The sequence below is a fragment of the Solanum tuberosum genome, unplaced genomic scaffold (assembly GCF_000226075.1).
Source record: "Solanum tuberosum cultivar DM 1-3 516 R44 unplaced genomic scaffold, SolTub_3.0 scf00284, whole genome shotgun sequence".
Lineage (NCBI taxonomy): Eukaryota > Viridiplantae > Streptophyta > Magnoliopsida > Solanales > Solanaceae > Solanum > Solanum tuberosum.
In genome coordinates, this window is record NW_006239212.1 from 5,745 (window position 1) to 18,371 (window position 12,627).

The following is a 12,627-nucleotide window of genomic DNA, read 5'->3' on the forward strand; positions in this document are numbered from 1 at the left end:
GATGATTAATTGTCTCTGCAACCTGCTCACAAAAACAGCATCTTGGGCACATTTGTATTCCCCTCTTCATAAGATTCTCTTGTGTAAGCTATTAGCTTGACAACATTAGTCTTGTGAAATCCATCTAACGTGAACTTCTTTGCATGGATAAAAGATGTTGAAAGAAGCTCTCTCTTCAAATTCCCAGCAGCAAATGGATCCAGATTTTGATCATACACGCGAAGCAATCCTTCAGGTATATACAATCTCAATCCAGTAAGTCTCTTGTTAATGATCTATGTTTCATCAAGATGTCCCACTTTCCATCTGACACGATATGTATAAAGTAACTCCAGTTGTACTTCTGAACATTGTCTAGAACACACGTGGTATTTGGTTTGACTAAAACTAATAATTGCTTTCTATGATAAAAATATCAGCTGATTTATATTTGATTTGAAGGTAGCAATCAGCATCAGCATCAGCATCATTCCTTTTTAGTTCAATGTCTGATGTGGTCTTTTCCTATTCACATTTGTGTTGATTTCTCTCCTGTGAGGAACTAACAAAGGAGGAGTGAATTATAGGGTACAGGATAAATGTGTTCATAGGATTATATACAATATATATAATACCTTTTCTCAATCTGGGACAATGTGTAACATTTTAGTACACCAACAATCTTATGGTCTAACATGAGTTTGCAAATTGTTGAATTGTGTGGACCATCTCATCTAAAAGCTTAAGTTGTTAAAGAGAGCACACTTCATTTACTCAATTATATTCTCAACACACCCTCTCATGTGCAGGCCTCATTTTTTCATGGGTTAAGCATGTGAAATTCTTTTATTTTATTTTTATAATGGGTGTGGTGTGATTTGATCCCATGACCTCTGCCTACTCTAATATCATGTGGAAGTGTGTGACCATCTCATCTAAAAGTTAATGTTGTTAGAGAGAGTAGACTTTACTTAATTATATTCTCAACAAAAATTATGAGTACACTACCATAGTAAAAGGTTTCTCATTGTAAAGAGGCACACTGATGAGTTTTCTCTAGGAAATAGCTGTAATTGCACAACACTAGAAAAAATATTGGCAGAAGTGTGCCAAAGCATGTTTAGGCTCTAAAGCTAGGTATGTGCAGATTGGGCGCTTTGCCTCAAGCATTCATCACTTCAATAAAGCCCCAAAGGTCCCTTAGTGTGAAAGAATCTGACTTTTGGCCTTGGAAGATAATATGGGAAGTCAAGATTCCATACAAGGTAGCATGCTTAGTGGCAAAACAAGTTGTCCTAAATCAAGATAAGCTAATGGAAAGGGGGTCAGAAGCTATGTCCTAGATGTTTTTTGTTGAAGCTGACTGGGATGTAGATAGGATGACAACTTTATTGAGTGAAGTGGAGAATTTTCCTGGCACTACTGTACAATCTGATACACTGAAATGGAGATATTCAGGGATGGGATTTTCTCTGTGAATAAAATGTGCAAGGGCAAAAGTGTGATGCAAGGTGCGTGCCCAAACATCTGGAAGAGCATGGCTCCCACCAAGGTTAAATGCTTCACTTGGCAAGTGGTGAAGAGAGCATGCCTTACACATCTTGAGGTTCTACAAAAGAAGGGGAGAGTAGTAGTGACAAGATATTTTTTATGCAATGAAACTGGGGAAACAAATAACCATCTTTTTCTGCATTGCAAGTTCACTACACAACTGTGGAACCTCTTCCTCAGTTTCACAAAGACTGAATGGACAATGCGCGAGCATACTGCTGATTTGATGAGCTTCTGGATGAGAAGAGGGGGTGGCAAGAGTCGGGAAAAATGGAGGAGGATAATACCTTCTTGTATATGGTGGACAGTAAGGAAAAAGAAATGGGAGATGTTTTGAAGACAAGATCAAGTTCATACATGATGTGAAATGGAACTGTTTAGTGTCTTTATTTATTTGGTGCAAAGGGAACTGTATAGAGGAATTTGATGAGATGGTAGATTTATTAGGTGCTCTGTAAAGCTTAGAGTCTAATCGTACTACGTTGTAATTTCTTGGAGGTGGTCAGCATTCCTTAATGCTGAAGAATACAACAGTACTAATTCTCATAAAAAGAGTGACAGAACAACTTTGACAGATTTTCATCACCTTGAGGTGAATCAGGTGGACTATGCCAAGGAGTACATTGGAAGTTTTAGCTTGCTGGAATAGAGATGATAATCTGTTAGGACAGAGGGAAAAATATAGGGAGAAATAGAAGGAGAAATGGAAGATTGTCCTAGCTTGCATCTGGTGGACAATTTGGAAGGGAGAGAAACCAAAGGTGTTTTGAAGATAAGAGTATTTCTCTTCAGAGGTTGAAGATTAATTGTCTAGTGCTTATCTACTTTTGGCGTATTCATGAATATCTTCAGGAGGCAGAGGACAGTCGTTTCCTGCTTTTGTTTGAAGCTGTTTCAGGGTTGAGAGTAAATTGGGGAAAGACAGTCGTTTCCCTTTAAATAAGGTTTCCCTAGATTCAGGAACTGGTAGGAAAGAAATACCAGATGTTTTCAAATGCAGAAAGAGCAGCAGCCAGAAGATTAAGATTCAGTGCCTTAATTTACTTTATTCTGGCCAGAGAGATATCATTAATACTATTTAGTTTATTCACTTCAACCAGGCTTCTTAGAAGAGCTGCAATGCAACTTTTATTGCCTTTATCCCAAATAAGCCAGGAGCTTCAGAATTGAACTTCAGACCAATCAACTTGGTAGGGGGAGTTTACAAGATCATTACTAGACTGATGGCAGAAAGGTTAAAAAGGTTGTGAATAAATTGATCAAAAAGCATCAAATGACAAGGAAATAAGGAAGGGAAAGGTTACAACTTGATGAATTGGAAGTTTGTAATTCTCAGCAAAGGCAAAGGGGTCTGGAGATCTGAAGCCTGACTGAGATTACAAAATGAGAGCTTGCCGATGAAGTGGCTGTGGAGATACACTGGGGAAGGGGGTAGCTCCTTGGAAGGAGGTTATAATAGCAAAATATGGTGAGCTGAGTCCCTGGTGTATAGAAAATGCCACTGAACCATATGGTGTGTGTGTGGAGAACAATCAGAAACTTGTGGCCACAGATGGAAGAAAATATATTATCAAGGTGGGAATGGTAACTAAACTAGATTTTGGAAGGATGGCTGTATAGATCAAACCTCTCTCAGAGACCTTTTCCCAAACCTATTACTAATTTGTGAAAATCTTGATGCTAGAGTGTGTGATTGCTTGACAGAACAGGGATGAAACAATATCATTTAGAAGATTATTAAATGACTGGTAGGTCTAGAGGGTGGCAGCTTTACTAGGAAAACTAGGTGGAGTGAACATCATAACAACAATCACATACAATGTCTTGTGGAAGCATAGCATTGGATGGAGTTTTTTCAGTCAGTAATGCATACAAAAGAGGCTTGCAGGTGCTGGCTGGGGTCAAAATATCATTGGAACTATTTCTGGAAGAGTGACATCCCAACAAAAGTGAAGTGTTTCACTGGGCTGGTGATAAAGAGAGCATGCCTAACACAAGAAGTCCTACAGAAGAAGGGCAGGCAACTGGAGGAACACTCTTATATTAGAGAAGTCATTTCAGTTTCAAAGTGGTCACTTTAACCTTCTGACTCCAAGCTGAGTTATCTACTATTTTACAAGCATACAGCATACAATTTTAGACCAAGACTGTCTACTTGACTATAAGGCTTTGTCATATGATCTTTAAATCAATTATTACATGGGGAGACAAACCTAAATCCTAGTCAATCTTAGCCTTTAAGCACTTATTTTCATAGTTACTTTTGTGCTTCTAAAATACACATTACTGTCTATTTTGAAACTCTGCAACGTTTTCACCACAAAAATAAATAATATAACAGTTTACTCAAAAGGAGGACTAAATCAATATCCTCAGCATATTGCTTTGAAACACAATATTTTTTTGTTTTCACCCAAATTCTTCAAGTTCTCAGTCAGTTGAAACTTGAATAATCTGCTTTCCAACATTTCGCCCATGATAAATACCAACAAAAGCTGATGCAGCATTTTCTAAACCCTCAGCAATGTCTTCTACAAAAAGCAGTTTTTTCTCTCTTATTAGCTGAATAGCAAACTCGAGGTACTCTGGAACCTTGTGCCGGAAGTCAAACTCAGAAAAACCTTCCATTCGTAATCTCTTTGAGATAAGACAAAACAAATTGTGGATACCATCTGGTTTCTTTAAATTGTACTGAGAGATCATCCCAGAAACTGCAATCCTACCATAGAGGTTCATGTGCAAAATCACCTTATCCAGCATATTTCCTCCAACGTTCTCAAAGTAAACATCAATACCCTTGGGGAAATGACTTCATTTTGCAAACACACAGTTAGAGAAGCACATCATTCCACAGAGTACTAAATTACATGTTTCAAACTCATAAAATTTGATAATAAATTTAACATTTATCAATGCGCTCTGAAGTCTGGAAAGTCCTTCATTTTGCAGTGAGAGACAGATGAAGAATCATGTCACTCCACAGAACTATAATTTTTTCTCAACCTAACCAAATTTAGCATAGAAAAGTACTTGCTTCTGACTCACAAAATTCAATAATTAATTTCAGCATTTGTCAATACCCTCTAGTAAATGCCTTTTTGCAGACTGAAAAAAATAATTCATTCCACAGAAAAGTAATGTTGTGAAGAGTTTCTGTTACGGAAATATCGTAGCTTAACTAACACAATCACACACAAGGCAAATAAAGAAGAAATATAACATAAGAATTTAACAAGGTTCGACTAAGCCTAATCCACGAGACAGAAGTAGAACGTTTCCACTATGAAAGAAAAAAATGTAGTCATATGAATCCCCAACTACAACCCTTATATATGCATCCCAAATCTACAAGAGAAAGGTTTACTCAACCTACAAGAGCAATATGTTTTTCTTTTCCAAATCTATTAGGACAATGTATTTCCTGAACCAATAGAAATTATGAATTTTCTAAATATACAACGGAAAAATTCAATACATCATTAACAAATCTTTCCCTTGACTTGAATTCTCTTTATCAACAGGAACACTATCTCTCTGTCTTGCCCTTATCCCTCGAAAGGGCTCTACTAAGTACTGCACACACCAATCAAGTTTGCAATGCCTAAACTTGTTAATAGTGACTACCTTGGTCATCATATCAGTCGGATTATCATGTGTACACACTTTCTTCGCATCACAAACCCCTTTGCGATCTATTACCTTTGTCCCTTTGGCAATGAATCAAACTTCCATGTTTGATTCTTGTGAAGAGACTCAATCTCTTCACCCATAGCACCAACCCACTACCCACTTATCTTCTTCTGAATTAGAAATAGGCAAATAGCCTATTTATAGCTAGTAGACTCGAGCATGCCAATGGTCTATGCAACTGACAAAGCAAATTCCACAAGATTTGCATATCCAAAAAGATTTTCATCAACTACATTTGCAAACCTTTTCAGTTCGTTGATCACTCTCTTCTCGCTGCATGTTGCAATGTTATTCAGTTGTTGTTGTATAGGTGCATCAACATTATCATCTTGATTAAGGTTTTGCACCTCCTCCATTTCTCCACTCCTGAACTTCTGAGTTGAGCTAGTGGAAATTCAACTTTTAGCTTTACACGGTCACAGACACTACAACATGTTTCTACTATTGCCTTTTTCCTCTAACTGTTCAATGAGATAGATTCATTACATGTCACATACCTACTGACCATTAACCTTGGAGTCTTCCGATCTATGCATCACAATCTATAACCTTTCACTCCAGTTGCATCCTTAGAAATATACACTTATTTGCTCGTGGCTCAAGTTTAGTCATCCATCATATGAAGATAAACAGGACAACCAAATATTCTCAAATTTGAATAATGCAAATCGGGCCATACCTTGGAAGGAGTTTTGAACTCAATTGTTGTGGATGGAGATCTGTTGACCAAATAACAAGCTGTATTGATTGTTTCAGCCCAAAAGTACTTGCTAACACAAGTGTGAAAGCACGCTTCATGCCCTATTACGAGGTAATTTGTTCATATGTTCTTCAACACCATTTTGTTGTGTTGTTCTAACACAAGTGTGGTATCACATTATGCCTCTCTACTACAGAAATCATTGAGCTCTGAGTTGTAAAATTCCAACCCATTGTTGGTCCGAAGATGCTTAACTTTCCTTTGTCTGTCTCTCAACCATCGTCTTCCATTTAACAAATGTTCGCAATGCCTCATTTTTTTCTTTCAGAAAATACATTCATACTATTCTTGAGTAACTGTCAATCAAAAACATAAAATACGTGGCACCACTCTTTGAGGGAACTTTGTTTGGACCCCATAAGTCTGACTGTATATGGTCTAACTTGTCTTTGGTCTTGTTTTTTGCCTCCTTGTTGAACTTCACCCTTGTTTGCTTACAAAGATACAACGCTCAGAAAAATTCAAAGCTTGATTTTTGTGGCCACCCAACAAATTTCGCTTGCTCAATAAAGAAAGTTGCTTGTCACTCGTACAACCATGTGCAATTGGCACAACTAAAACTGATTTAGATCACTTTTTTGAGAAGCTACATTTGCTTTCCCTGACTAATTCAGATCACTCTTTTGAGAAGCTACATTTGCTTCCCCTTCGAGTACACTGGCTTGAAGATAATACTATCTAGAATGTAGCTTACTCTTAATGAGTACCATGGACCCTTTACACACACTCAGTGTCCCATTATCTCAATGAAAGTTATATCTCTAATCATCCAAAGTTGAGAGAGAACCGAACTATTCTTTATTCGAGGAACATATCAACACTCAATGTTTCTGATAATATCATCGAACATTCTCAGTTACCTATCTCCTCTACTGCTAATGGAGTATCATCGCCTAAGTAGACAGTCTCATTCGTTTGCTTGTAAGTTGCAAATCAATTCTTGTGTGGACACATATAATAAGTTGCACTAGAATCAACAACCAAGAAATTATGCCTATGACTAAAACTCACAACACAAACTTCCCTTATATAGTCATTGTTATCAGAATTGGTTCTAGTGTCAACAATATTTGCAGAGTTATCAACTTTCTACTTCCCTATTTTATCCTTAAGCTTAGGAAAATCTCTTCTATAGTGACTCTACTCCGCGCACTCATACCAGTTCTGCTTCCTTGCTCTAAACTTCAATATGGTGTTTTTCTACTAAGTTCTTCCCCTACTAATAATACCCTCACCCTTAGTCCTGTTATCCAGAAAGCTCTTCATAAAACTCTTTAGATTTTAGTGCATTACTAACTTCATCTAGTGAAATACTGCCTTTCTCATATAGCAACGTATCAACAAATGTAACATAAAATGATGGTAAGAAACATAACACGATCAAGGCCTCATCCTCACTCTCTATTTTGATATCTATGTTCTTTAGGTCCACTATGATTAAATTAAACTCATCAAGGAGAGTTTTAACCAATCTATATTTGTTCATATGGAGATTGTGCAACCTCCTTGTTAGGTAGAGACGCTTTAACAGCAATTTCTTAGAATATATATCTTCCTACTCCAAAGAAGGCTATATATAATGCTCAAGAAGATCGCACTCAAAGTCCTCCTTTTAAAGTTTCTGTCTTCTCTGGCTCTTTCATCTCTTTAGAAAAACCTCTTTAATTGTCTTTCATAACCCTTGTAACACTAAAGACAGTCTCATTCTAATTTTCCATAGATTGAAACTAGATCCACCATTGAATTTCTCTACTTCATACTTTGTTAAAGATGATGAAGTCATCTTAACCCTTGCTATTGTTACAGAAATATCATGGGTTAACTAGCGCACAAACACACACACAACAAATAAAAAAGAAAAATAACACAAAAATTTAATGAGGTTTCGCTAAGCCTAATCCCCGAGGAAGAAGTAGAGAGTTTTTCATTATGAAAAATAGAAGGGTACAATCATATGAATCCGCAACTACAACCCTTTTTATATAGGCAGAATAGATTTAGTTTTATTTGGTGCACACCTAAACTTTACGTTGGCCTAGTTAGCCCCTTGAACTTGATAATTTTATAGTCACGACCTTCCTAGACGTTGATGAGGCGAAGTGTGTATCCACTCTCTTTAAGGCGCATGAAAAGGGGAGAATATTTGAAAAAAATCAGCTTCCAATGGGTATTTTCAACTATTTAATTGCCACATAGTCAATATAATGATTTGTTTTTTTCAATTGTATTTCTCTATATATTATTCTTAATATACAATGCATATTTTATTCTAAATGTGTCTTTTATTCTTTTTCTAATGCAATCATTATTTGTTTCAACTACAAATTTCTTTTTCTTTTCTGGACCCAAATTCACAAAACTTAGTTGGAACTTTCTTTATTTTAGCTCTATTAAGATAATGTTTAGCCAAAATAACGAAGTTGAAACAGGTATTTTCTACAAAAAGGAAAAAATGTACTTTTTCATGCAAATACATAGAGGAAGTTGAAACAGGTATTTTTGGTTGAAATTTTATTTATTTTTTGTTTGGTTGCGATGATTATTCTTTCTAACTGAATATTTCTTCTTTCCCTGGCCTTGATTAGAATATCATTATCTTTAGCCAAACAAAAAAATCATAGTCAAAATATTGTTGTTCTACTTTTTTCTACAGAATTGACCCTAAAAGATGATTTAAATAATTAGTGAACTTAAAAGGGTAAAAATGAAATTATTCTAAAAGCAAAAGGCACATGGACAAAAAAATCCATATGGCAACGCGTGTGTCACACATCCATGGCTATCAAATTACCAAGTTGAGGGGGATAACTAAGCTAACGCAAAGTTTGGGTGTACACCGGATAAAATTTGACAAGTTTGGACGGGTCACGATCTATTTTGCCTTATTCATAATTTCAAGTAGTCTCAAACCGATAAGAGAAAGATTTTCTCAATCCTAAAAAGACAATATATATTTCTTTCCCAAATCTATTAGGACAATGGGTTTCCTAAACCAATAGGGATAATGGGTTTCCTAAATATACAAGGGAAAACTCAAGACATAATTAACAGTATTTCTTCCATTAAAGTAAACTTGACATGAAAACCTACTACTTTCAGACTCATAATATATGATAATTAAATTCAACATTTGTCTATAAATGAGATCTAATCTAAGCTTATTGTATGTGTCTATGTGTCAAAAGAACAAACAAATAATGCAGATATTCTTGGGCCATAAAAGAAATCACCTTTTCAAGGCTCCGGCAAGATCATTTCCTTGTTTGTAGTTAAAAGCATCATCGAAGCCAAGTTGTGATTTTAAAAGATGTACCTGCAAAACACATCATCAATAATGGGCAGTTGCATAGAAAAGCAAAAGTGAAATATTACCTTTTCATCAGTACTAGCACTGCCAACGACATAGCAACCTTTCATTTTCGCAAATTGTCCAACAAGCTGACCAACTCCTCCTGCTGCAGATGAGACATAAACTACATCCCCTTCCTTAGCAGAGCATAGATTATTAAAACCAATATAGGCTGCAAGTCCTGGCATACCTGTAAGTTCATTGTTTCACGCGTATTTTTCAGAAAGAACAATCAGCAATTTGTCCATTCTATTTTCGCAAAACCCAATCTGAAATTTTCAATTGGGCTAATAAACAGTAGATTTTGAAGTGAATAATCCCTCAGTCAGTGGCGGAGCCACCTTACAAGTAGGGGGTTTGGCGAAAAATTATATTATTTATACATGGTTAAAAGAATTTTTTAGGTATATATAGTAGATGTCGAACCCCCTTCGGCTACTTCGTGTGTCTTTTTTTCAGATTTTGAACCCCTTATTGAAAATCCTGGCACTACACATTTCTATAATTAGTAATAATTTAACTTTAAAATGCTCATAAATGATTTTCTAGTCACACAAATATGTATGACTCATTTTAGATCAAAAGTGTTTCTTTCTTTCTTTATTAAACTTGGTGTCAAGTCAAAGTAACTGATGAGTAATTGTTTGAATGAGCATAAGCAGGAAGCAAGGGAGAGAGGAGTAATTAGGAAATTGATACCTAAAATTCCAGCATAGTATGAGAGAGGCACATCTGTATATTTGATCTTGAAAAGTCCATTGGTATTAAGAATCAAAGTATATTTTTCCCAAGCAGTCATTCCCCAGATATAATCCCCCTCCTCAAAATCTGCATCTGCGGATTTAATAACTTTGGCCACACCAAGTCCAATAATGACCTAAAATTGAAATGCGACATATCACTGAAATTGTGCACCATTGACAAGTAAGATGAGGAATGAAAAATGTACTTACAGAACCAGGATTGAATGAGGCAAGTAAAGGAACATCGTTCGATATATGATGAGACATCCTGTGGCGCATATAAGGGTCACAAGCCAAGTAAAGATTCTTGACAAATAAACCCTTTGATCCTTGTGGAATATGGCTACTTATCATTGAACTTCGTAACTCAAAATCACTCTCTTTTGGATACCCTTCAACATAATTCTTCAACACAACTTGCTTGTTAGCTAACATCATGCTTGAATCCATTACTCTCTCCTTTCTTCTCTCTTTATACTCAAATCTACACCGCCTAAAGTCAAACCACAACTACCGCCTCCCACCGCAACAAATAAGCTGCAAACTTCTTTAATTATTCTTACTCCATTTAATTGCTAATAATAATAATGTCTAGGATATGTATTTAATAGTGTCATCACATTTTTCTCAATTTTTTTTGTCCTTCTCTGTGCCACTCATGTATATTTATTACACTTTAAAATAGGGTAATGCTAAATGGCCAAATAATTTCACTAAAAATTTAAAAAGTCTATAATATTCTAATTATTTTAAAATAAATTGATTTTTTTTCTATTTTTAATTAAAAAATATTAAAGTTTAAAAGGATAAAAATATTCAAAAAGGTGAAATAAAATAGGGCCGATTTTTTAACTATACAACTTAACAACTGTATTTACACCAATATAGCAATACTTTTTTTTTTCAATTATATAGCAATATTTTTTTTTTCAAAAGTAGAATTTAAATTTAAAAAAAAAATTCCAAATCAGCCATGCTTATCCCGATTCCCATAAATTTCTCCAATAATTTATCTACCCTAATTTATTCAAACTAGTATATGTGCCCGCGCGTTGCGCAGATAATTTAAAATGTAATAATTTTATAATTAAAAATAACTAACAAAATGTATTATGCACTTAATAATATAATTTAATTTATAATAATAATACAATAATATTAATCATTAACTTATTTATTTGAGCATATTAAATTAATATTATTAGTACACACTTTATTTTATTGTATTAAAATATTATTTCTTTTAGTTTTATAATTTTATCATGGTGAAATTTTTCTAAGGATACTATTAATTTATGATTATTTTATCTTGATAAAAAATGAAATGCTTTAAATATTTTTACGTGTTTGTACTTTATTCTTTTTATGTCGTTTGAATAAAAAAATTATGTTAATAATTTATTAATTCTAACATTTCATATAAAATATTTGATATCATGAAATTAAATGGCATGTTAATACATTTTCTATATATGTTTTAGTTAAAATCAAAATAATATCAAAATATTTTTTAGTATTAAATTTGTGTAAAAATATAATAATATAAAATTGATTTAAAGGTAAAAATAATCTTAATTAATACAACCGCTATATTATATTTACTCAAAGTTTGTATTGGTTATTTTAAAATTTTAATTTGAATTGTATTAGAAAACATATGGATATGAATGAGAGGTTGTTGATTTGAATTTATCTGCTTGAGTATATTATGTGTAATAATAGTTATCTTTGTATTTAATATTTTTTTTAAAATAAATTGAAAATTAAAAATTGTACCATATATTTTAGAATCGCAATTTTCAACTTAATTTAATGTTGTTATTATATAATATTATGAATTCTTAAATTTACTAAATGACTTATATTTGTTATATTGTTCAAGATAGAATTTAACGCTTGCTAGATGTAGATAAATATTATTTATCTTAAATCCAAAAGTTTAAAGTTAATGAAATTTTAAAGTGACCAGTTATATTTAATTAGGTACTTATCCGTAACTTATTTATATAATTGGCTACTTAAAATTTAAAATTCAAAATAAATTGGTTAATAGTTATCGAATCCTAATTTTTAGCAACATGGAAAAGAAGTTTTAAAACTCTCTATTTAATTGGAAAAATATTGTTTTTTCTAAATAAAGATTAATTCGGTATTGGAATTGTAATTTTTATAAGCGTAAGATTTTGCAATTTTTATTTTTAGTGTTTGCATTTCTACGTAACTTCTTTTTTTTTGTGTTTGCAATTTTTAACCTTTTTATTTTTTGGCAATTTTAAAAGTTAACAATGAGATATAGATATATAGACTACCGCTTTACATATATTTTTATTAGTTTTTCTAATCAAGGATTTTATATATAAATGAATTATTCTTCTTATCATGTTTAAAATATATTAAACATTTTATATATAAATGCAGCAATCTATTTATTTAAAATAATAGTGAATTCTTATTATTATTTTTAAAATATTAAATTTAGAAGTTGTGGAAAGATAGTTAAAATATTTCACATTAAAAATATATGATAACTTCCCATAAAAAAGGGAATCACATAC

General features: G+C 33.4%; 1 protein-coding gene across 1 annotated transcript; it reads right to left on the bottom strand.

Annotated features, from left to right (window-relative positions):
• Positions 1 to 3,680: 3,680 nt before the first annotated feature.
• On the bottom strand, positions 3,681 to 10,650 carry LOC102583129 (2-alkenal reductase (NADP(+)-dependent)). The gene is made up of 5 exons (XM_006359047.2): positions 10,283 to 10,650; positions 10,029 to 10,206; positions 9,353 to 9,519; positions 9,211 to 9,293; positions 3,681 to 4,339 (listed from the first exon to the last, which is right to left on the bottom strand). Exons 1-5 carry the CDS (start codon positions 10,520 to 10,522, stop codon positions 3,961 to 3,963), a joined length of 1,047 nt encoding a protein of 348 aa, XP_006359109.1. The 5' UTR covers positions 10,523 to 10,650; the 3' UTR covers positions 3,681 to 3,960.
• Between the last annotated feature and the right edge of the window lie 1,977 nt (positions 10,651 to 12,627).

Bases quoted from the DNA above. Each gene is read 5' to 3' on its own strand.
- LOC102583129 (XM_006359047.2), bottom strand. From the start codon at position 10,522: ATGGATTCAAGCATGATGTTAGCTAACAAGCAAGTTGTGTTGAAGAAT. The intron at 10,207-10,282 runs GTAAGTACATTT...TTTCAATTTTAG, and splicing joins CCTCATTCAATCCTGGTTCT to GTCATTATTGGACTTGGTGT. The intron at 9,294-9,352 runs GTAATATTTCAC...TGTGTTTTGCAG, and splicing joins GTGCTAGTACTGATGAAAAG to GTACATCTTTTAAAATCACA.